The sequence below is a fragment of the Dioscorea cayenensis genome, chromosome 19, assembly GCF_009730915.1.
Source record: "Dioscorea cayenensis subsp. rotundata cultivar TDr96_F1 chromosome 19, TDr96_F1_v2_PseudoChromosome.rev07_lg8_w22 25.fasta, whole genome shotgun sequence".
Taxonomy (NCBI): Eukaryota; Viridiplantae; Streptophyta; class Magnoliopsida; order Dioscoreales; family Dioscoreaceae; genus Dioscorea; species Dioscorea cayenensis.
This window is the reverse complement of record NC_052489.1, coordinates 29,101,411-29,127,252: the sequence shown is the minus strand read 5'-3', so window position 1 is coordinate 29,127,252 and position 25,842 is coordinate 29,101,411. Positions and strand designations below refer to the sequence as shown.

Sequence of the window (25,842 nt, the reverse complement as noted above, 5' to 3'; positions counted from 1 at the left end):
TATATATATATATATAAGATGGAAATATTGATGGAGAATAAAATACAATAGGCGAGATTAGGATTTAGTACACTGTTAAATAAGTTACCCTAAAAAATATAATGAGGTGAGAGTTTCATGATGTAGATCACATATATTGATTTAATTTTTAGAATGCTGCAAGTTTGATTTTTGTAATCTATCTTTTTATCACATTTTTGTCTTCGTTAAGTATCTATTTTTAGAGGTTTTTGTTTTAAAATATTTAAAACTATTTGATGAATGAATTTATGGAAAAGAGATAGGGAGGACCCCCAGAAAGTCCACTTCATTTAACACCCTTTAATGAGATTATTAATAATCAACAATGCTTATCCTGATGAAAAGACAGCATTTTAATATCATGTATCTTAGGCAATGAAAATTATGAAAGGAATGTGAGGTTTCTGTTCTAAAAACCCTTCAACTATTGGTCCACCATCTCACCATCTATTTGATTATGAAAATGAAATTTGATTACCAATTATGTCTTATTTTTCTAAATCCTATCACTTTCCTTGTTGATTCTACGGTCATCTCTTATCACTAATTCTTCAATTATATTTATGTAAATATTAAAAAAATAATAATATTAGAATTGCATTTTCTTATATTTACTTGGGCATTTACTTGAAAACAAATTCTAAGAAAGGGAAACAAAGGATGTGCTCTGTTTCAAAGTCTTCACCTAACCTGAAAATTCAATACTAGCCAAATCTATAGATAATTGATCAACTCTAAACTAATGAGTTTATATCACACAACTACAATTTAGTCAAAGTAAATCAAAAATCCAAAGAAACAAAACTTCAACCACTATATCTAAGAACATTGGACTCTCAAAATATTGGTCATGTGACCAATTAGCCTTCAATTTAAAAGATTAGTGCATTGACTGTTAAAACTTAAAACAAGTCCAGTGTTTATTTTATTTTATTAAACTACTTTTTTTTGTGATGAAAGAAAGGCCCACACTCACATGAGCCACATTGCAGACAAGAAAATTCAAGTTGTACAAGAATTGGATGGTTGTGGTAGGGCCCCATCCATCTTGCTGGCATTCTCACCTCTTGCTTTCCTGATTGTTATTGTTATTATTACTATTATTATTTTTGTTTCAATATGTATGTTTCTGCATTCAAGTTTATTTTCAGAATAATAATATAAAAATATAAGAATATCAATAAGGAAATAATTGCTTGAGTTCTTAATATCACGAAAAAATATTGTAAAATTTTTATCCAAAGTTTTTATTATGTTTTTTTTTTTTAAAAAAAAAAACTTTGTCTTGAATGGATTTTGAAGTTCAGTTCATTTAATAATAGAGTTGAATAACAACATGAAGGTTCATTTATATTCATTTAATATTCGAGTTGAATATTACAAAGACTCACTTATTCATTGTAGGAATATAAACCAGACAAAACTAAAGCCAAGAAACATAATCACTTGACAAGCCTAACATTTAAAACTTAATTTTGTGAACAATAAGTATATAAAATAAAAAAGAAAAATCGATAAAATAATATCTACAATGAAAAAAGATAGCAATCAAATTAAAAACACTAACCCAATATCTTTTTTTAATCTCTAATCCTACTAGACACACACTAGAAACCAGCCAAAAAAATTAAAAACTAAAAAAAAAACACAATGTCGGCGGAGGCACACAGACCAGTGAACTATACAACAAGAAAAAGCTCTCTAGATCACAAGATCAGCATCAAAACCAAACATCATCTCTCTCTCTATATATTTTATATATAATTATTAATTATTAACATCTTTTTGTACAATTATTTCTTTTTCTTTATATTTTATTTTCACCAATAAAATAAAGACCATTTAGTGAGACTAAAAAAGCAACTCCCTTTTCTTAATTTAATAATACCAAAAATAAAAAAATTTCACTTAAATTAAGATTCTTATTACTCTCTGTCAACACAGAACAACTCCCATCTCTCTCTTTCTCTGTGGAATCATCTCATCACTGCGTCTCTCTCTCTCTCTCTCTCTCTCTCTCTCTCTCTCTCTCTGGTTGTCTTTTTCTTGAAGTTCTTCACTCTCTGGCGTTGGTCTTGCGTGTATTCTCTGAGATCTGAGTGTTCTTTGTTGGCTGGTTGGAATCTTGGCATCTAAGACTAGTTTGAGCATCCGGGTATTCTACGCAGCTTCAAAAGGTGAGGTTTTTTCTTGCCTTTTCAGCATATTTTTTTTTTTCTTTCTTGTTGAGCTTTTCACTGTTTTCTTGAATGAGTTTTTGAATGTGTTGATCCCACTCTGGAATAGTTGCCTTCTTGGCTTTTGCTGGTAGTGCTTCTTTCTTGGTCGAGGATTTGGGGTTTCTTTTTGTGGGTTTTTGTTCAATTAGTTGTTTCTTGTTGTAATGTGGTCTAATATCTTTTGAAGTTTGTTTATTTTTGCTGTGTTGGTTTCGGTGATTAATTTATGTTTTGAGATTTTCATGGTTTGCTTACAGTACTAAGAATTTCTATCTTTCTAATTTCTTATGATGTTGAGTTCATGAAAGGTTGTGTTTGGTGGTTATTGTTGATCTCTTCTTGAAAATTTTGGGTTTTTATTGTTGGATTTTCTTCATTTGGTGTTGGTTGCTGCAATGCTATGTGATGTCTGTAAGCTGGTTTTGATGTTTTTTTTCTTTGGTTTCGTGGATGAATGATGTTGGGTTTATCTCTTTTTCAGTAACCTTTTTTCAACTTTGTTGTATATAGGAATTTCTGGTTTTTATCTAAGGAGGGATCAAACAGCATCCTTCAAGCGTTTATTGCATTGCCTTTTGTTTGCTACAACCCTATCTGTTCATGAATTAATGATGCTGGTTGTAGTGATTTGTTTGAAGGCCCAAGAATTGTCTGGGTTTGGGAACAATTCTTCATTCATAAGAAATTGAAGATCAGCTTTTTCAGAGTTACCATCTTTGTTTTTATTTTGTATTTATTTTTCTGCTTCTTGTTATTTTTCTTACTTACTGTTTTCCCTCATTGTTTTCCTGAGTTTTTTCTGTGGTAGTGCATGAAGACATAGAATTGATTAAATGTTTTGGTTTTCTAGTTGGGTTTTTGATGTGAGAAGTTGGTGAAGTCTGCTTTGGCTATGTAGGGATGGTTTTGATGTGGAGTACTCTCTCTCGGATTTGTGTCAAATTAGTTTTTGCTCTGCTTTGAGATTATTGGAGAACTGTTCATTGCTACCTTTAACCTCATCCAGTTGCTTTTTCAGGATAAATCTCATTCGCAGGCTTATTATGACTCATCTGTTTAATTTTTTAGGGTAAAATCATGTTGCTTCAACAGTTGAAAGAATACTGCTAGAAAGAGAACTACAGCCATGAATAAGAGGAATTTGTGGGTCATAACATGTGCTGCTGTGGGCTTGATGTTGATGTTGTCCATGCGGTTTTCACTAGCATATACCAATGACCAAGATGGTTAGTTCAATGTTATGTTCAACAATCTCGTGCCCTTTTTTGGTTAAATAGAAATTTGTTTACGCCTTTTTAATATCCACTATGTTAGCACCTCTTTTTGGGTATTTGTCTTGGATAGTGATGCTGAATTTACTCTAAACAATTCCATTTTTTTATTCTTGTAGTAGAAATTTATACTTTTCTGTGTACCCTTACATTGGAAGGACATATTTTTCAAGTTGTGTGAATATTCTAGTTGTCAGTTTCATTTCAACAAGTCATTAGGTTGTCCTTGATGTGCATGTGCTATGATTGCACCCATTGAATCTCCATGATTTATTAGCCATGCTAAGGGTTGACTAATCAGCTGTATGTAGAAAAGATTTTTCTTCTTTTTCTTGTGTCAAAAATTGGCATGTTTAATAAGCATACAGTAGACAACCTATGCAATGAAGTATGTAGCTAGATTTGGTAGCTACATTGGCATTAATTTGTGAAGCCCGAAATATATAGCCATTGATTCTCCGGATAAGATTACAATTCAGTAAACCATTTGATTCTTTACCTAGTATCAAATGAGAGTGATGTGCTGTTTTATGGAAACATTTTCTGTTTTCCCAAGCAAATCCCACTTTTGTGCTACTGTTGTATATTATGAACTGTTTGTAGGAGCTGGTGACCTTGCTAATATAAATCTGTTTTTATTTCTAAATCAATCATAATTGTTTTGTGTGTACACAAAATTATGCATGCAAACACTTCAGCCTGTGATTCCCTTGGACACAAAAGTGATACGTCAAGGTTTTGCTATAGTTTGAGCTTTTGACATTCTCATTTCCCATATTTGTTATTGATTATACTTCCTTCCACTTGGTTTCTTGCTAGTGTATGCTATCAATAACTTATATTCTGCGCTTGGCTCACCTCCTCTACCTGGATGGGTACCAAATGGAGGAGATCCCTGCACAGAGAGCTGGCAAGGTGTCCAGTGCATTGGTTCAAATATAACAGCAATGTACGGTAATCTTCTTTCTAATAGTCTTAATTCTTCATTTAGTGATTTTCAATTGATTTCATCTAATAAATTTAGTTCATAGAATTCTTAACGGAGCAAATTTGGGAGGAGACTTGGGTGATAAGTTGCAAAACTTTACTTCAATTGTAACAATGTAAGTTCATAATAGTTTTGAAGTTCATTATTTTGGTTAACTAGTGTATTTGCTGCTAAGTATTCATTTTTAGTTTCAACTATATGCATCTATAGCAAAAAAATATAGCATGCATTGCCTCATACCTTACATGTCTGTAGATCCATCTGGTCACAGTTTTGTTATTTATTTGCATTAGAGATCTGAGCAATAACAATATTGGTGGAAGCATACCAGAGAATTTGCCTTCTACAATGAGCAAATTGTAAGCCTTTATTCTCCTCCATCCATTTTGGTATCATCATTTATCCTTCTGTGATAATTCTATCTTGTGTTTGAGCCTCTTTGACATCCTTCAATTGTGGCAGTTTTCTTGCAGCCAACCAGTTCACTGGAAGCATCCCAAAGTCTCTGGCAGAGTTGGCACTTCTTTCAGACATGTAAATTCGTGATGCTCTACGAGTGTGTATTATTTGGGTTAATTTGCTAATCTAAAATCGATCCTTTCCGCAGGTCAGTCAATGAAAATCATTTAACAGGGGAATTGCCTGATGCTTTCCAGTCTCTCACTGGTCTGATAAATTTGTGAGTCCTCACTACTTGCTCCACTATGCTGCTGCTTTGATCTGCTTAGTAATTGATGGTTTAAAGTTCTTGTCAAAGCAGGGATCTTTCATCGAACAATTTGAGCGGCCAATTGCCACCTTCCATGGGAAGCCTGTCATCTATTACCACCCTGTGAGAATCTGATCTATATGTCACTGATATTTGTAGACTTTTCCCGCTTCTGTCCACCTGATTGTTCTTCCTTGGCAGGCATATTCAGAATAATCAGCTCTCAGGAACCCTTGATGTCTTGCAGGATCTTCCTCTCAAAGATTTGTACAAAATCTATGCCCTCCTCTCTTCCTTCATAGTCTACCTTTTATTGGTTGAAGTACTTCATATATGCTCTTCAGCTAGATAGAGGCACATGTTTGCATATGTGCAGGAATGCACAAGGAGGATCATAAGGACAATAGCCATTTGAGCTGTTCATTTTGCAAGCAAATAATTTTTTTAAGAAAATCTGAAATATTGAAAGATCAATTGACTGGAAGATGGAGGGCATTGGGTAGATCTTTCCATGAAACTATGCAAATAATATCCAGTGTGCATATTTATCAGGTCCAAGAAATTTGCTGTTCTTTAGACAAAGATGTCTACCAAGCCGAAATTCACTTTTTAATGTGCTTTATCTTGGAACTTGCATATAGAGCTGAAGTGAACTGTTGATTACTGGTTGAAAACCAATGAATATCCTAATACATTTATTTCTCAAGTTTTTTCCTTCGCCCTTGATATTTGTGTAAAGTAGCAATCTGGTAATTTTACCAGAACCATCATCCTAAGAAATTATCATGGTGTTCTTTGATAGCTGACATTAACTTCTGTTAGACATGACTGTCACTTTGTTTTTAAACTATCCAGTTGTTTGTCTCTTTAAAAAAATAAGATAAGGGTATCAGGGTGTTTGGTGCTATCCATATACCACCCCACAACTTGAGCGAAATCATATGTTCATTTTCAATATGTTTCTTCTTGTAAGCTATGCAGTATTTTATTAAATACATCTTTTTCTCATGCAGCATTGTATGTACTAACTTATTTTCCAAGTCCTAATTGTCCAATAATTTGAAATGACAAAGATTGAACCTTAATGTTATGCCCTCGAATGAACCATAAATGGTTAAGCCTGCCTCTGATGATTTCAGTTTTGAGACATATACAAGTTATCTTGGCAATGCCATGCTGATTGAAGTTTTAAGAGCCTCAAATACAGGACTTTCCTAACCTATATCTTAGAATTGAGAAAATTTTATAACCTGCAACTTTTTTTCATACTGTTATTTGCATTTATCTGATCTGTCTGTGCTTCTTGATCTTCAACAGGAACATAGAAAATAATCTTTTTTCTGGACCTATCCCTGAAAAGTTGTTGAATATACCGAACTTCAAGTGAGTACCATATTGTACACTCTTCCGACCACTTTTCAAGAGCGTAGTAAATTATTAATTTTTGTATTGCAATTCATAGTCCAAATATTTGACTGATGATGTTAGTTAGCAAAAAATTTTGCAACCACAGTGCCTCTGCAAAGTAGGGAAATCATCTTTGTTTATGCATTGTGATTGTTGCCTCTGAAATGCAGAAATGGCGGTAACCCCTTTAATACCTCTATTGCTCCATCACCAACACTGTCTTCACCACCATTGTCTCCTCCTGGGGCTTCTGCTCCTGAAACGATGCCTAAGAATTCTTCTGATGGACCAGCAGACCAGAATGGTAGCCCTCCAAGGAAAAATAAGAAAGTTTCAGCTTTGAAGGTTATTGGATTTGTAGTTCTGGGTGTATGTGTTGTAATAGTTGCAGTGCTAATGGTTATGTACTGTATGTCAAAGTACCAAGACCGAAAGTCCAAGCATGAAGCAATACCCAAGAGGAGGGAAGAAAGGATACATGAAAGGCCCAAGGATCCAAAAATTTACCAAGAAAGAAATTTGATTGGGGAAGAAAGGATACATGAAAGGCCCAAGGATCCAAAAATTTACCAAGAAAGGAATATGATGGTTGGAAAAAACCCAAAGGGACAGAAGGAGAAGGTGCAGGAGAGGTCCAAGCATCCCATAAATCATGGAAACTTGATTGAACCAAACAGGAAAATGGAGAAAGGTGAAGCATTTTACTTCTTTTTATGTTGGTTACGTATGTCCAACCCTTTCTTGTTGGCAGTGGTGTTATAATAATAATTTCATTGGGAATTGTTTCCACAGCTCCACCAGAGGCTGCTGAGACCCTTAACAGAGACCATGAAATTGATATAGCAGGGACAGAAATGCTTGAACTGCCACCTTTGCCTGAAAAGGTTATTGTGAATCCTAGAGTACCTGCTGAAAGCATTACAAAACCTCCTTCCCTAGATCTACTCCCACCAACTTCTGTGACATCCTTTTCTGTTGCATCTCTTCAACAATATACCGGAAGTTTTAGAGAAGAAAATGTCATCTCAGATGGGAGATTTGGCAAGACATATTTGGCAGAGCTTCCTGACAGGAAGGTGTGATCACTTATCTTTGCTCCGATAAGAGTTTTATGCTTTATTGTCATTCATTTCAAGTGGCACTCTTATAAACTTGGTTATTTTCTCAATTTTCCTCTGATTGCAGCATTAGTTTTACTGCCACTGATAATAATACATCATTCAATGCTCATCCATCACTCTTTCCTTCACTAAAGTATGGTTAGTGTGCATGTGATATCTGGCATATCTTTTACTATAATTTCTCATAGGTTATGTTAGAATTAAACCTTCCGAGGTAGATTTATAAATCATTTCAATGTAGAAGGCAAAAACTGAAAGGAAAAGAAATGTAAAGTCATATTATAGATTTTGTTACGATTTCTGAGGTTGCCTAACTTACATAGTAGATACAGAAAGACATCATATCAAGTATGGAGGGAAGAGCAAAAAAGGAGAAGAAATGCAGTGTGTAGTTGCTGTTGCCTGGTAAATGAGGACATGAAGATGGTCTGTCTTTAATAAAATTTTCATCTTTCTAACCACACTCAAACTATGGAATTGAAACATTCCGCACCCTCTTTATTGGATTATATTAAAAGCTTTACATACACTCTTATCTTTCCTATTCTAATTTTTTGAGGGCATGCCTCCTGATTCAGTTCTCATCCTGATTTTTCTTAAAGAGTCAGGAGTAATCTTTTGCTTGTGTACTTCTAATTTATTGTAAAGAAAAAATTCACGGTTATGACAGTTAAATTCTGGGTGTTTTCACTATCTGTTTTGTGTTGTTTGAGCATAAGTTTGCCCCAAATGGCCTGAACCAAGTTTCACTCTTTTCACTTGATGCTCAATTATTTGATTTTTGAAGCATAAGGATGAGGTTTTATGATATCAATAGCTATTCATGTGCTTCTCAAAAATTTGCCATGGTAAAAGCCCATATGATTTTTAATGCTCAACTCAACTTCCAAACCGCAGCTATTTTTTTATGCTCCTAAAGTTATTAAGACCAATTTTGGAAATGCTCATTTATTGCGTATCTTCCACTGTAGAATGATGGTGTTTCAGTTAGTGCTGTTATAAATGCATATTTTGGCCTGATTTTGAATCTTATTGTCGTGTTTCTCGACCAGTTATTGGCAGTGCTGAAGCTTGATAATGCAAACTCGAACATGCCTGTCGATGATTTTCTTGAGTTGGTGTTGGCAATCTCAGAACTTCGTCATCCTAACATCACCGAGCTTGTGGGTTATTGTGCTGAGTTTGGACAGCGGTTGCTTGTTTATAACTACTTTAGTAAGCGCACCTTACATGATGTACTCCATGGTGGAGATGATCTAAAGAGGAAATTGTCATGGGATGCTCGTATCAAGATAGCTCTTCAATCTGCTAAAGTTTTAGAGTAAGTGGAGACCCCCGTTAGGTGTCTAATCTGTTCTAACACTTGATTGAAGACTGATCAGTTTATCAAATTTTATTATGAAGGTATCTCCATGAAGCCTGTCAACCACCAGTTATTCATCAAAATTTTGAGCCAGCAAATGTTCTTCTTGATGATAAATTAGCTGTCCGTGTCTCTGAATGTGGCATGGCTTCTCTTGTGTCATCTAATTCCGTAACTCAGGTAAGCAATAGTAGAAATACTGAGCAAATGACTATTGCTAGGTTATTTGTTGGATTATGATTAAATTTAGATAAACTATCAATCAATAAGCATCTAGAATTAAGCCAATCAGGACAATAGGGTATATTGGCCACCTAAGTTTATGTGATTGAACAGTAATGTGAAGAATTGGTGTTCAATAATCACATGAATGCTATCATATGTGGGACTACCAAATTGAATCACTGTCATACAAGAAGAACATGCACAAGTAAATTGAATGTAATGCATATGGATGTGGTGGGTTTAACCCAACTTATTACAATTTGTTCCAAAGGGAAATTGCAAAACAAAGTTATCCCAATGTTTGCATATCTGTGTTAGGTCCCACCTATCAAACCTTGGTACAATGGTAAGTGTAGCCCAAAAGAACTGTGGAACAGTCAATAATCTAATTTTCATAACAATGCAAATAACCTGTTTCATGCATTGCAGTTTGTGCATAAAAGATTTTGGAATCTATTGGTTACTCTATTTATCAAATGACAATATGATTCCTAGATCATGACAGTTTGTTACCATCAGTTGTCAGGTCGTATACGCTCATTGTTCAGTTATGAGGCACCAGAATTAAATGAGTCTGGGTCATTTACTGACCGCAGCGATGTTTACAGCTTTGGAGTTGTCATGTTGGAACTCCTCACAGGACGTTTACCTTATGACAGGTGAGTGACCTTTCCAATCATCGTAAGTAATAATTCTACTGCTTAAACAGAAGTTTCAGATTTTACAAATGCCTGGTATCCTTCCTGGTTTATGCCCACAGTTCTCTACCTCGACCAGAGCAGCATCTTGTGAGATGGGCTAGTTCTCAGCTGCATGACATCAACGCATTGTCGCGCATGGTTGATCCTTCAATTGATAAAAAATACCCCATCAAGTCATTATCACGGTTTGCAGACATCATTAGTCGATGTATTCAGGTGCGTCCATTGACACAATTATTCTTTTGTTTTGCATCCGCATCATCACACAGATGCATTATTTGTTAAGGTTCAGATCTTGATCTAGTGCTCCGTCCATATTTTCTTCATATTTTCTTCTAAACTGTGACAGATGTTTGAACCAAGTTGTCATAGCTCTATCCAAAATATTTAACTGCACTGCTTCAAATTCCTCTATTTCTCATTCAATAGCAAAGATGTATCACCATGCCACCATTATGTAGATGCAATATTTTACTAGACTAAAATAAAAATAATAAAAATAAAAAAGAAAAAGTTGAAATAAGTATAAGTATGTCCAATAGAAGATGCAATCATCTATGCTTCATGTTGTTCTGAGACCGTCTTTCTTCACACCTTTTTTGGCAGAGAGGACCAGAATTCAGGCCACTGATGTCTCAAGTGGTGCAAGACCTCAAGCTTGTAGTTGAAGAATCTAGGAATAGATCTATTGGTGAAGATCCTATGGGACAAGCAAGTACATTCAAAGATGAAGATGGCCAATGAGTGGAGCTTTTTGGAGTACCAATGAAAATCCCAAAGATGGCCAATTTATGGCTTCATCATCGTTTTCCATTGTTAACATATCCCTACTGCTTATGAAATCAAGTCAGCTCGCTGACCCTAGGTTGGGGATGTTAAGTCTTATATAATTTATCGCTTCGTTATGGTTTTCCAGTGCTAACATATATATATCCCTACTTTGAAATCAAGTCAGCTAGCTGACCCTAGGTTTGGGATTTTAGGCCTTATACAATTATTCATCTTTGTAATATTGGCATCCTAAGCCAGTGCCGCCTACTATTTATATAATGTGCTGACACTCATTTGTTCAATTGTATCAATTCTCATTTTTTTTTTTTTTTAATCTTGTCTAATTGCAAGCGTTCTTCAGAGAGCTGGAGTGAATGAACACCATCATGTATTGGCCGTCCATCAAAAGACACTGATTCCTCCTAAGAAATCCATAATTGTCCACCGAGTTAATCTCCCTTGATTCTAGAATTAGAGAATACACTGATTTCAGTCTATTGACACATCCCATATTATAATATTATTTGGAGTCACAGATCAAGTTTTAATAGACTGAAATCAAAATATTCTCTAATTCTGGAATCAAGAGAGATGAGGGACCAACATTACCATCAATCAGACTAGTATTTGAAAGGGTACTAGCTCATCAGAAATGTTTGTTTAATTGTTCATCAGTTGAATTCATGCACCGACACTAGACACAATGATCACCCTCACTATCAGACCCATCTGCATATCGTGTAAATGGGATACACGGGATGGTAAACCTGCTGCGCTTAATATCAACCTTATAATCGACTAACTGATTTCGCTTACTAAGATAGAATAAACCAGCATATTTTTGTGTAGCACAGTCGAAAGAGTACAAACATGATTATCATAATAATAAATATTAGAAGGAAACAGTCACTTAATTCAGGTTCAAACAAAAAAGTCAACAAGGAAAAAAACGAAACAAAATATAAGAATATAATAAATTCAGGTCATTTTCCCCTCTCAATCTTCAAAACGCATAGCCCACAGCTACACCACAAAATGGGAAAAGAAGGCCAAGGCACTTTCCCCCCTGGCAACTAATCATCACCGAAGGTAGTCTTCTTACCTACAGGTAAAAAAGTATAGCAAAAGGTAAGAAATAATTCAGATTAAGGATTCTTGCCAGATTGAGGATAATAATATTATTAGTGGTCAAACCTGTGCTCTTTAGAGGTGTCCCCCCACGTCCACCACGCCCACCACCACCACGCCCTCCCCGGCCGCCACCAAATCTTCCACCACCACCACCACCACGACCACGACGCCCACCAAATCTGCCTCCGCTATCTCTACCTCCAAATCTTCCACCGCTATCTCTACCTCCAAATCTTCCACCGCTGCCTCTACCACCACTCCATCCCCCGCCATCACGGTTATCATCCTTTGGTTTTGCAGCTTCAACAATTAATGAGTGGCCACTCAGATCAGAACCATTGAGCTCTAATGCAGCTTCAAAGGCATCTTTGTCGGAAAAGTCCATGTATGCAATCCTTCATCACAAGCACAGACAGCATTCAAAGTGAAAGTCAGAAAAAAATTGAAACCCAACCTACAACTTAAGAAAAATGTAGGGGAACACCACTGGAATCAGATACTTCTATGCCATATGGCCCACGATCGTTGACAATTTCTCCTTCAACCAGTGACATTAGTGTGATACACTTGAGGAAACAAGCCTCAGTTACTTTTAAGAGAAAACAGGGAACCTACTAAGCACTTGAAATGGCTGTAGTGCGCTACAAACACAACCTCTACAATATCAAACAGGCTATTCAGGGATGTTATGATTGCTAGGTGAAGATCTCAATCATATAATTATGTGTGTAATTCCCTAGAGATATGTTGCGCCCAAAGTATTATCACTCACTGAATCCACTAATAATGTGGCAACCAGGTATAATATATGGTGAGAGTACAGTAACATAACGACAAATAAGGCTATTAAACACATTTTTGAGAAGCATCAAATGAGAGCCTACAAAATCAGATCACAAAATATATTGCATGCAATACTATTCTGTAATCAAAATATAGGTACCCCAATAATGCTTAGTATTGTAACATGAATAGTAAAAATTAATGCATTTAGGATTTGAGAGCAGCCTTAAATAAAAAATTACTGCATAAAAAATTAAAATATGTAGAGGATGAGCCAAATGGTGGTCATTCCTAGAAGAAGTAATTGGAGGACAAATTCAACATCAAGTCTCTTACTGAAAGGAATATGATCTAAACTCAAAATATCGCATGTGGGTTAAACAGGAGAGAAAGACAGCCTCTTTAAGAGAATATAAAAAAAAATGCCGAATCAACTAACCCCTTGGGGTAACCAGATTCGTAATCTTTGGGTATTGAAACACGGCCGATATCTCCACAGGACCCAAAATGTTCTTCAAGGGAGCTTCTGATCTGTAATTTTGACGAAAATGTTTAGACCACAAAATAAAAATCACAATCAAAAGGAATGCACATAAAATGAAAGTACCTGGTCTTCCTCAAGATTCTTATCAAAACCTTTTACAAAAATAGTATTAGATTGACCTCTCCCACCCTTCTGGAAAGATTTGTTCTCATTACTACAATTTGCACAGAACAAAACATCAGTTGCTTGGTTTATCAAATGGAATACAACAACACAGGCCAATTCACAACAACAACAAAAATATCGATTAATATTTGAGTTGGAAAAAAATTTGATATCATATGAATTCCAACAGACTCGGGAGAAAATAACAAATAATTGGCAGTAATTACTGAGCCTACTAATATTAAATAACAAATATATTCTACAAAGAACAAGTGGGCAGCCATTCTGAACATGAACTGGCATAAAGTTAAGCCCTTGTCATGCTGCATTATCACTAACAAATAAGATCAAAAAAGACCCTTACCCACTGGCTGGTGTATAAGAACCTCTTTCACGGGCGAGATCAAGTCTCACAGCACGACCATTCAATTCCTGACCATTCAATTCAAGTGCCTGGCAATACAGAACAAGCAAACGGAATTAATTCACACAACAGAGATTCAAAGCATAACCGCAACTGATGGCAAATTGAGTAACAATTCAATCAAAGGAACTGGAGTCCATCAGCCTTACAACCATACTGTTCATTACCTTATTAGCATCCTCTGCAGAAGCAAAATCCACATGGCCAAAACCCCTTGATCGACCATCTTCACTCGACGCCAATCTGACAGCAACTACTTCTCCAGCTTCTTTGAAAAAATCATATCTGCAATGAAAAGAGGTTGAACTTATGACAAGTTGCAAATCAAGTCCAAAAAGATCAATCAACTCCAATCAACTCCAGAGAAACTCATACACTTCATCCTGCCCAGCATTAAATGGCAAATTTCCCACAAAAAGCGTGCAAGTTCCAGAGACTTGACTTTGATTACTTGCAGGGGTTTTAGGCTATTAAGAAATAAAAAATAAATAAGAATATAGCAAAAAGCAGTGCAATGTAAAACAAGCATAAAAGGAGAAATCATAAAAATATAACAATCAAAAGTACCGTTTTCTTTGAAACATCTACCATCTCCACATCCGTGTCCTGCATATTAACAGAGTCCAATAAACACAAGATAGAAAGCACAAGGAGAAGCATAGTTCAAAAAGACCCACCAGTAATAGAGATACATATTATAAAATTAACAAAATTGTTTGCCTTCAAGTATCGACCAAACAGACGAGAAAATTCTAGTTTTTCTTTAGTTAATATCAACAGTTATCATCACCGCAAAGGCTTCAAAAAACAATAAATTATAGAAACATAGAAAATAAACTTAGAATACATAACCTAAAAGACATAAATGACAATTGAAGACAGCTATAGATTAAAGTTAATATATACATATATCAACAATGCATGCATTGAAAAATAACTGTTATCATTTTTTTTAAACTTAGCAAGTTAACCAAGATGTAAGAAGTAAGAATGCATGTTAGTTACAATCATTCAACTATTTTGGAGAGAATGGCACAAGAGACATTAGAAGCATAACTCAGGCATCTCAATTATAAAACAGAAATTAAATAGAAATTAGATCATGTTACTAATCCCCACGAACTGTAAAATAATATTTATTAAAGAAAACTTCCATAGAAAATTTACATATCTACAAAATGATATATATCACTCTTCAGATATGCTACGATAAAGTAAGATAAAGTTGGGATATCACATGTTCTCCAAGTTATATTTCTGTCTTTCTACTACTACAAATTAATTCTTAATCTTGGCAGTGTTTTAAATACTGATTTCAATGAAGTATTACACAATCCATATTTTTCCCCCTTTTGTATTCAAATCTCATCGTCTAAAATGTCAGCTTGAAAACTTCCAAATTTTTTCTATGTAACTTTGTATATTGATTATTTATCTTTTAATCCTTTCAACATTAACTTCTACGAATTTTCATGATATTAAAAATTCTATTTTAATTTAATTTAAATCCCAACATGGTTAAAATTTTGTATTAAATCCTTTCTAAAATATAATTCACACTTGCAAAAACAATATGATTTATGTGAATATATGCATGCACATGTACATACCAATATAGATACTCTGATATTTAGACATAAGTCTCCTAGCAACACTGGAGTGAATGTGTCACTGGGTACATATTCATAATACCTTTAATATTTCTAGACTGAAATGCATAGGGATAAGAGTTCGTGATGTTCTTGCTTTGAGCATGGCACACAGTTTAAATGCTTGCTTTGTTCTACTTTAAAATCAAGGATACCTTCTTTGGAGTTTTTGTTGGTTGTTCGTCTTCACTATCCTCATCTTCACTATCCTCATCTTCATCCGAATCAGATTCTTTGGCAGCCTAACAAAGACCAGACAAATGATCCAACCATAATCAATAAAAGTATGCCTATGCATGCACAAAAAATGAACAGACTCCGAAAGCTTAAGTAAAATTCGTTTGGGATGGCAATTGATTATTATATTTTACCTTGCTACTTTTGGTTTGTGCAGGTTCTTCATCAGAACTATCATCAGACTCGCTCTCACTGCTTTCTTTTTTCGCCGTTTTAGCATTTGCCTTTCCGACAGTTGCAACTGCACCCTATGTCACACATCAAAAGAAATTAAGCAAGCAAAATGTAAAAACTAGTCACCAAGATTCAGCACCTCAAAAAACTAACTTTCAATTTCTTTTCTTTCGGTTCTTCATCACTCTCATCGGAACTGTCCTCAGAACTATCAGATTTTGCAGTAGACTTATCCTGCAATTCCACATAAAACAATATTGAATAAAAACACAAATTCAAAAGAAAACAAAAAACAAAAACAGCCAAAGAAAAGACACTGTTGTTCTTCCTAGTAGAATAACAGCATGGTAAACAAATATCATAAATGCTGCAAACTACATAAAAATGAGGAGATCTAGACCATCAACTTCTGAAACAGTCCCGCACAGACATTTGGACCCCCTCAAGCACTTAAATCACCGTATTACAAGAGGAAAACCCAAAAAGAGCAAGAATGTCACTGTCAACACACTGATCTTAAGTTGGAATACAAGGGATTTGATCAACATGAATCATTCAAATGTCACCACAACTAGATTTTGCATCTTACCAGAGATTCACCAATTATGTACTTACCACAGACAACATATGCTACTAACTTAAAATTATGGCTAGATATACGGAACTCATATGCTTGACATCTCACTCTAACAAGACTCCAACACTACCAACTTAAACAAGCACTCCCAAGATCACACAAAAAATTATCAGCAACATGTAATTTCTCAAAGTTGAATGATTATTTCAAGAAAAATTTTGCACACTATCCATATTGAATGTAGCACAAAACAAATTAAAAAATAAAAATAAAAATGCATTTACTATTAACAAACAACATAGCTAAATATGAAAGTCTCAAGTACCAATCTGGGGTGTTTCTTATCTGCTACTTGTTGCTTTGTCACAGAAACTGTTGATTTTGCAGTTGGCGGCTGCACGATGTAAAAAACAAAAATAAGATTTTTGCAGACAAGAATCAAACAAATGGCAAACGAAGGGCACAACATGACAACAGCCCATTGTCATCAATTACAAAGTCAGACTCATCACTGAATCATTCCAAGATTATTATTCTTAAACCATTAATTTAGGTGAATTTTGCAGATGATAAGATCCTCTTGCTTGGCTATACACATATGGGAGATTTGCCAATTTGATTGAAAAGTGTTCTGCATTGAGTGATATAAGCAACCAAAAAGCAAAACACAATTCATATCCATTCCTTGATGATTTCAAGTAGCCATCCACCAAACCAGCCTCCAAATCAACAAAAGAAATACAATATTATTTCAAAGTTCAAAAAAAAAAAAAACCTATGATAACCCAAACTACAATAACCCAAACAAATAATGAATCAATTATGTTCTGCTGCACTAGCATTAGGTAATTTCCAGAGAAAATACAGACAGAAGCCGATATAAGAAAGAAAATAAGAAAGAAAACAGCACATGACCAAGTCAAGCGCAAAATTTTTTGATCAAGTACCTCATCATCGTCAGAACTATCCTCACTGCTATCGCTTGAAGCAGGTTTCTTCTGCTGAACAGGAGCAGAGGGCTTCTTCACGGAAGCAGCTACCTGGTGCACAAGCAAATTTTCAGATAATCTAAAGAGAAAAAAAGTCATGATAGTCCCTTCAATAAGCACCAGAAAACAAGCAACTTACAGCCTCTTCATCTGAAGAACCCTCCGAATCAGCACCGTCACTCGAGTCTTCTTTCTTTGAAGCTGAAACAGCTTTACCATTTTTAGCTGGAGCAGCAGTTTGCTTTTTTGCTGCAGGAACCTACCACGCAATCTTCAGGATTAGTGCATAGCTTAACACATTGAAAAGACAATAAAGTAAGGATTGCCAAAACAGAGCACTCACCGGCTCCTCATCCGAATCACTACTATCTGAATCACTGTCGCTTGATTCCTTCTTCTTAGAAATCACAGCTGCTCCATTCTTAGCTGCAGTTGTTGGCTTCTTGGATGCAGCAGCAACCCGAGCTTCAGTTTCCTGTAGAAAAAAACATCCAGTAAGGATTTCAAAAACAGATTCAAAGCCTCAGAAAAGCAACACATAAATGCTAGCATATCACAAGTCTTCTAATTCGCAGTTAAGTAACATAAAATAATGTTATGGGTGCAACGCTTACTTCTTCTGACTCCGAATCACTGTCAGAACTGCTCTCCTTCTTTGCATTCTTGGCAGAAACAGCAGCTGGACCATTCTTTGTTACAGAGTTTCCGGGCTTCTTTGCAGGAATCTTAGCCTTTTCAGCAGGTTCCTAAATTCATTTGATGTGTTATAAAAAAACTATAATGAAACCCCAAGAAGGATTATCACGTAACCATATCAATAAGATACTGCAACATGACATTACCTCATCAGAAGATGACTCATCACTACTCGACCCCGGAGCTGGTGACTTCACTATCTTCGCACTCTTTTTTTGAGGCACAATAACCTGTGATTAAATTATCAAATATTAACTTTAGTAGGAGTGCAGCTCTTACTTGAATAGTATCCAAGCAAGAATAAACAATTCATCTTATATAACAAAAGAAGATAATTGGCCTGAAACAAAATTTAGAACATATGTTAATATTTATCTAACATCTGCTTCTCCCAAAAAACAAAAAATAATTTTAAAACATAATAACATGATTGTGTTAGAAAAAAAAAAAACAATACAACAAACAAAAGTTGGTAATAACAATATCAGAAACAGCACCAATTAAATAATTCATTGAAGAGACAATATGATTACCCAATTACTAGTCTATGTGTTGTTAAGGAGGCAGTTAGGTAAGTGTGCAGCCATACCTCTTCTTCAGAGTCCGAAGAGTTAGTGTCATCAGAACTACTGGTTTCAGATTTCTTTTTTGGCGGTGGGACATTCATTGCCTTCTTTGGTTTACCATTATTTTTACCTTTTGGAACCTCTTCAATATCTTTCTTCTGTTTCTTGGCATTCACTGGCTTTTCAATAGCCTCTTCTGCATTCCTCTTACCTGCTTCAGAACATAAATCCAACCCTTGAGGCAAATTCACTAAATAAAACCATATAAGCAAAATTTCACTTCTTGATTGATTATACTATGGAAAGGATTCCCTTGGGGATATACTTAAGGAGAAATACACATACACACCCTTTTTCAATGCAGTTGAGGTAGGGGCAGAAACAGCAGGAACAGCAACCTGGAACCAAATCAAATTACATGCATTTCAAGATGTTGCACGCAAACAAATGTACAGAAGAAAACATTTGTCAATACCTTGCTATTAGCCTTCTTACTGGACTTCCCCATTATAGTGATGTCAGTAAGATAACCTCTGCAAGAGAACTATCAACAGATCAAGATAATTATATGCTTGTGTGTGTGTCAAGAGAACTATCAACAGATCAAGATAATTATATGTGTGTGTGTGTGTGTGTGTGTGTGTAAGTAAACTATACTTCAGGAAAAGATAATAACATGAACACCACAAAGATAGTACAAGTGAAGAAATTAAACAATATCGATTTCCAAGAAGAAAAGAACCCTATGAATTTCAACAGAACATTAAATACACAAAAGCAAGTAAACACTTTAGAAAAATAGAAACAAACAACACGAAATCCAAACATCCAAAAACCCGCCATATAACAACAATAATAAAACCCCTTTGATCCAAAAAACCAAAACAAATAGGGTTTCCAATTTCCATCAAATTTCCACAACATACAACCAAATAAACACACATTAAAAAAAACTTGGTTCAAGAAATCTAGATTTGCACTACATGAAACAAAACAAACGAAAAAGAACACACACAACAAACAAATACCCAATAAAACCTCAGAAAAATAGGGTACCAAATCATCCAAGAACCAGAAAAACACGTAACAAACCCTTAATCTCTACAACAAAAGAGCCATAAATCGGACAAAGGAAAGGGAGAGAGACTCACCTTCGAAGAAGGGGGCGGCTCTAAGGCAAGAGAAAAGCCAGAGCCAGAGAAGAGGGTTTAGAGATGAATACCCTCGAACTTCCTTTTATAGGCACGTTACTCCGTGAACTAGGGTTTAGGGTTTTCTCTCCATCGTTGGATCGACACATCCGATGGTGATTAGATGGGCTCGACGCATGTGAAATAAGTCCTTTGTGTGTGCTCAGTTAGGTCGCATCACATTTAGTTGGTTACCATTAGATATATTTAGAAAGAAAAGAAAAGTAAAGATGATTGAAATTTGAAACCTTATATTTATAAGGGAATTACTGTTCACCCATCGTAATTTTCAAAACTTCCCAAAAATTCCCTCCTAATTTTACACACTTTGGACGATTCTTCAGTTAGTGTTTAACTTCTCTTTACCCCCTACCGCTCACTTAAATGGGTCATGTTGTGAAATCTCATTTTTAGGCTTGAAAATGGTGGGAAAGAAAGCCTAAATAACATCATATTCAACCTTTTGAAGGGACTTTCGCTTGGTTTCGATAGACAATGCCAGGAGTTGCATTACATCTTGTTGTTCTCCTCATTATCATACCCAAAATATATAAATCGGTTTCTCAAACAGAAAATGAAATTGATTTCCATCGGATTGGTCAAGTGCACTTCATCTTCAAATGAGCTGTAGTCGATTTTATTGTCGAGACACGACGATGTGCCATTGTCGTCTTCTCGTTTATGGTTGTAAAGTTGTATTACGACGAGAAGAACTATTGTTTAAATAATGTTTAACTATTTGCTATTATCCGCTTTAAATATATTACTAATATGTTTAATAATTGTCATATCCGTTTAATACTTGCCATCTCCGTTTAGCATTATCTTTACATGTATAACTATTAATATTAATGAGTAAATTATCAAAGTCTCTGCGTAAAACGGAGATCTTTTTCGCTTTGATCCGAATCGTTGGCGGTGCAGCGGGCAGGGTGGCAAGGTTATAGTATCCCGTCGATAAGAATTAATGCCGTCATTAATTCTTATGCGCGAATATAAATATCCGAACACCCGCTCGTTCTCACTCGATCAATGTCGGCCTATCGTGCGTTTAACTTTTTCTCGGATATGAAGAGTCGACCGCTTGTGGAATTCACACCATAAATAACCGGGAAGAACCCTCCCCACGGACATGACCACTCTTACGTCGTCCCTCATCATCCTCCTCCTCCTCGTCCCTCCTCTTCCCACTGGCAACCACTCTATCTCGAAATGATGTTTTCGTGAACCTTCTTCCCTTATCTTGAGAATTATTTAGCCGCAATCACGCAACAAGTTAAACTATCTTTTTCGCTTGAGTCGAAATGCTCTCATAATCGCTCGAATGCAGAAGGATTCTTCACGGTGGACGACGGGCAAGCAATTAGCGAGCATTTCGACTTGGGTAAGAAAAGAAAGTTTTTCACGTATTTTCGTGATTCAGGGAGGATTCTCAGAGGAGGAGATCGAGAAACATCCTTTAAGACGGGGTTGATATTTTATCACTGAGATTTTTTCACATTCTGTTTAAGAACATTACGTCAGTGTACAACTATTACGTTATGTGTTTAACTATCAGGATCTTCGCTTAATCCGACCATGACACATTGATTAATAGTCGTTTTCATGAATGTGTTTGTTTAACCTTTTTTTAATGTCATGACGTTATGCGAGGTTCAAGTTGATGCGCATGTTATGCAACCGCTGTGAGCATTCGAATGTACAAACACTTGTTTCGTTATACAAGGGTCGAGTCGTGAGTGATCAAAGTTCGAGAGGACGTTGTAAATGTTGTAAATGTTGTAAATCTTTTATAAATAAAAACGAAACAAGCTTATTTGAATGTGAACTTCGAAATTTAAACAGAGACCTAGTAAAAAAACAATGTGGGAAACAAAAAGAACGCTCATCAGTAAACAATAGAAAATATGTAAATATGTTTAAACAGTGACAATGGTGTTTAAGAAAAAGTTACTCTTTAAACAATGACAACGGTGTAAACAATACTCTAGTTACTCTTTAAACAATGACAACGGTGTTTAAGAAAATACGTAAAAATGTTTAAACAGTGACCCAGGAGGTACCCATCTTCAACGCGATGTCAGTGAAAGCATTCAATTTAAACAATAACATATATTTTAAACAGTTAAATAACTTTATTTAAACGGTTTACGTATTATTTACATGATATAGACTTTATTTAAACCGGTAATCGTTATGTTAAACACTATATCTATCCGTTTAAACATAAAATACTGTACGTTTAAACAGATACTCATGTCGAGCGATGATAATATGTCTTCATCGCGACAGTGACATATATTTTTACTTTTTTGCCCTTGGGATGGAGGGAAAAATACCGCCCAATCACATCACGTCTAGTCTAACCTCTATGCACTTTTTTGTCTTCATCGCGATAGTAATATATATATATGCACTTTTTTTGTTTGCCTATCTGACTGCTGTTTGTTGTTTACATCTTCTTCTTCTTCTACTTCTTCTTCTTCTTCTTCGGCTTATTTTTGTTCTTCATTTCATTTGGTTTGTACGATTTGGTTTTCGGCCGATATATTATGGAGAGTTTTTGTGGTATTGCTAGATTCAACGGGGAGGGTAGAGTGCTAATGTTCACGGCTCAGACTTCTTGGGAGTTGGTGTTAGTCGAGATTTGTGAGCGATGGGGTCTCAAGTTTCTATTGTCGGGGTTAAGTTCATCACACCGGATGGATATAAAAACGGTTTCGCCCTAATAGAAAACGATGTCGACTTCCAGCTGGATGTGTCACGTGCACACCATCTTCAAAATGTGTTGTAGTTGATTTTGTCGTCGAGACGTAAAATGTGCCATTGCTGAATCCTAATGAAAAACGAGTTTTACTCGTTAGAAGTTCCTTCTCTTTTAATTGTTCCAGTTGTTTGGGGTCATTAGTGTTTAAATATGTCCGTCACTAATTAAAATCTTGTACTAGTCGTTTACGTTATTAGTTAATCGCTTAAGTATTTAATTTAACGTTTAAATATTGTCATTATCACTTAAACATTATATTCTCCGCTTAACATATCGATCTTTTCATTCGATCGAAGTGTCGGCGGGAATTCGATTCTCGCGAGTGCTCCAGCTCATTCCCATGGGCGACTCGACGGCGTGGGATGTCTTCCTTCCTCGTCGATCATTCCAAGTGCTTTCGCTGGATATCGATAACGCTTTTGACGGTGTCGAACATTTCGTGGATGTACTTTCAAAATCATGCAATCAAAAGGAATTTTGACTTCAAATTCATAAAGAACGAAAAAAACATCGAGCGACGGTGGAATGCTGCCGATGGTTATCATCAGCGCCTTCATGCATCAAAAAGAGTATAACAAAAATACTTTTCGAATCAAGACAATCAACCCGTCACACACTTGCGGTGGTGGCATAGGTTCGGCGTCGATCCGAAAGCGCCCAAAAATGGGTTAGCGCACGAGTGATTCGTGAGCTCGAGGATCGTCCCCTCGATCAAGGCCATCGACATTCGGAAGGACATGTTGCGGGAACATGGTGTCCACATACCATACAAGGTGCTTGGTTGGGAAAAGAGCATACCCGGGTGATCCTCGACTGCAGCTGACATCTCCGACCACGATCGCTTGCTTTGCTATGTGGATAAGGTGGGCGTAGACAAATCCCTGCAGGCTAGGCGATCGTGGAAAGAGAGCGGTGATCGCTTTTAAACGTGCATTCTTTTCTTTCAAAGCGTGTATTGTGGGATTCAAGAGGGCTTGCAGGGCGTCATTGCTTTCTCGACGGTACCCACCTCCTTGGAAAAATATCGGGGTACACTCACCGGGTGCCACAGGGAAAGATGGAAACAATGGTTTTTTTCCACGCCGCCTTCGTGATAGTCGACAACGAGACCGATGCCAATCGGACTTGAGTTCATATCTAAGTTAGGGGATGCCTTTTATACGAGGATGGAGATTATCATGAGATAATTACCTTCGCTTCTGGGACAGTCCAAGGGCCCAGTGAGCGCAATTGCGAGAGTCTTCCCTTCTTCGCCACATGCATACTGCCTTCGACATTTGGAGGCCAATTTTATGAAAAGCCAATGTCGACTTGGGAAGGCATCGAGGGAGGAGTGCTCGGTTCTATATGCTTCCGCATTGCGTGAGCATCCACGGCTAAAAGATTTCGATGATACCGTGAATGAATCGCAGACCACATCACCCAAGCTCATCAACTGGGTTGATTAATCAAATCGGATATGGCACATTGGTCGAATTATTTCGTTCGGAGGTGATCGTTGGGGTGAGATGTATTCAAACGTCGCGGAGTCGCTCAATGCTTGGATCAAGGAAGCTCGGGTCATTTCACCGCTGACGTAAAAATAGTCGACTCTATAAGGTCTGTGAATGTTGGTTTACACTTAACATTTAGTGTTACCCTTTAAACATCCTCAATCTTTGTTTAATTAAACTTTTTCCGACTTTTAAATATTAATCCTTTCGTTTTAAATATTTACAATAATGTTTAACCATGTTTATGAATTATTTAACCATCATCGTCTTTGTTTAACCTTATTTGCGAGTTCAAGTTGATGCGCATGTTATGTAACCCGGCGTGAACAAAGCGAACAAACTGGGAGACCCTATTTACGCCCGCACATACATTTCGAAGGTAGAGATCATTGTTGAGGACAGACTGAAATCTTCGTGTTGGTCGATCGTGTCGATGATCGCTACGGGCGATCGACCAAAGGCAAACAACTCCCATGGATCTCGCCATCGTAACTTGTTCATGTCGTAGGTGGCAGTTTATGGTATCCCTTGCAAAACACATTTCAAGCAAAGAATAATGCAGACAAACACCAACGTACATCGATTTATTAGCGGGTACTTCACCGTCGACAATTACAAATCGACGCATAAGGAAGCTATATTCCCCATACCCGACGATGAGCCTTCGACGGAAATCGAGCTTCGTCATGACCGCGACGAAGGCACTGGGCGCCTAGACGAAAGAGGATCGAGTCGCAAGCGCTTTGATGTCCGCGAGTTACATCTGCAGCACCGCCATGGATCCGGTCACAATCGTAGATCTTCAGATGAAACTATCGCGACTAGGCATCAGTAAATATCGACCGACGATGTAGGGAAACATCGTGTATGATGGGCAACTTTCTATATTTAAACTCTTACTCTTTACAATCGAATTGAATGTATTTAAACGAGACATTGTTATTTTTAAACGGATACTATCAGAATTTGAAACATTTCAACTCGATGTTTAAACGATATATAGTATATTTAAACAATGAAAGTGAAATGTACACAATTAGAACGTAAATTAAACAATGAAATGAAACCGAATGAAATTTAACCTCGCCTTTACAATTGAAAAACAAACAAAATTTACATTAAGATATACAAGTCATGCTCTTTGAACACGAAAAACAATGAATTGAATTTGTCCGATTTACATTCGAAAACAAAATCGACATTCGGATATACAGGACATGTTCTTCAAAAACCAAAAATTTAACCCGCTTGCGATGACCCCTTTGTCATGGGACGCCGACGCCCTCCCTCCTTAAGTATGCGGGTAACATACCTTAACTGAGGTAAGGAACGTCTGCTCGGTGAGTCGTAACTTCTCACCCCTAAAGTAATTGCTCGATAAACCGCATGACGAGACGGGCCGCAATCGACGCTTCCTTGTTTTTGCGTGCAGGGTTTCTATGTCGCGCACGAGTGGGTACTTTTGTTGTCGCCGACTCGCCGAACTCCATATCGACACTAAATGTCGAATAGATTCACTGCCGAGATATGCAAGTCGAGATTAGAATACCGATTTAAATACCAAAACAGATATTAATCTGACATAATTAAAGAACTTACCATGTCCAACGCTGTCCTTATCGCACTCTGATACGAAGAATAACGCCTCGTATTCTTGTTTATCATTGTCCGGGGACGACTACATGGAAGTGGCCATTTATGATTATCTGGGAGGATGACAA

At 36.4% G+C, this 25,842-nt stretch overlaps 2 protein-coding genes across 9 annotated transcripts; one reads left to right on the top strand and one right to left on the bottom strand.

Annotated features, from left to right (window-relative positions):
- The first annotated feature begins 1,964 nt into the window (after nucleotides 1–1,964).
- LOC120249534 (protein STRUBBELIG-RECEPTOR FAMILY 3) lies at nucleotides 1,965–11,120 on the top strand. Of its 5 annotated transcripts, XM_039258080.1 has the most exons (18): nucleotides 1,965–2,198; nucleotides 3,309–3,466; nucleotides 4,331–4,465; nucleotides 4,536–4,614; nucleotides 4,793–4,858; nucleotides 4,962–5,033; nucleotides 5,107–5,178; nucleotides 5,260–5,331; nucleotides 5,410–5,475; nucleotides 6,526–6,591; nucleotides 6,786–7,088; nucleotides 7,152–7,306; nucleotides 7,408–7,691; nucleotides 8,789–9,057; nucleotides 9,141–9,279; nucleotides 9,844–9,983; nucleotides 10,085–10,241; nucleotides 10,632–11,120. In XM_039258080.1, exons 2-18 carry the CDS (start codon nucleotides 3,367–3,369, stop codon nucleotides 10,767–10,769), a joined length of 2,313 nt encoding a protein of 770 aa, XP_039114014.1. In that variant the 5' UTR covers nucleotides 1,965–2,198; nucleotides 3,309–3,366; the 3' UTR covers nucleotides 10,770–11,120. The 5 variants fall into 5 exon arrangements, with proteins under 5 accessions (XP_039114014.1, XP_039114013.1, XP_039114011.1 ...); XM_039258079.1 differs by having other exon boundaries at nucleotides 4,331–4,460; nucleotides 4,543–4,614; nucleotides 6,786–7,306; XM_039258077.1 differs by having other exon boundaries at nucleotides 6,786–7,306.
- A 536-nt stretch (nucleotides 11,121–11,656) lies between these two features.
- LOC120249536 (nucleolin 1-like) lies at nucleotides 11,657–19,898 on the bottom strand. 4 transcript variants are annotated; one of them, XM_039258083.1, is made up of 21 exons: nucleotides 19,823–19,898; nucleotides 19,147–19,204; nucleotides 19,021–19,069; nucleotides 18,695–18,885; nucleotides 18,252–18,335; nucleotides 18,024–18,155; nucleotides 17,753–17,884; nucleotides 17,549–17,668; nucleotides 17,368–17,460; nucleotides 16,746–16,814; nucleotides 15,997–16,077; nucleotides 15,804–15,917; nucleotides 15,588–15,674; nucleotides 14,351–14,389; nucleotides 14,159–14,250; nucleotides 13,951–14,068; nucleotides 13,724–13,812; nucleotides 13,318–13,408; nucleotides 13,150–13,241; nucleotides 11,991–12,322; nucleotides 11,657–11,898 (listed from the first exon to the last, which is right to left on the bottom strand). In XM_039258083.1, exons 2-21 carry the CDS (start codon nucleotides 19,177–19,179, stop codon nucleotides 11,870–11,872), a joined length of 2,067 nt encoding a protein of 688 aa, XP_039114017.1. In that variant the 5' UTR covers nucleotides 19,180–19,204; nucleotides 19,823–19,898; the 3' UTR covers nucleotides 11,657–11,869. The 4 variants fall into 4 exon arrangements, with proteins under 4 accessions (XP_039114017.1, XP_039114019.1, XP_039114018.1 ...); XM_039258085.1 differs by having other exon boundaries at nucleotides 18,695–18,882; XM_039258084.1 differs by having other exon boundaries at nucleotides 19,147–19,215; nucleotides 19,823–19,882.
- Between the last annotated feature and the right edge of the window lie 5,944 nt (nucleotides 19,899–25,842).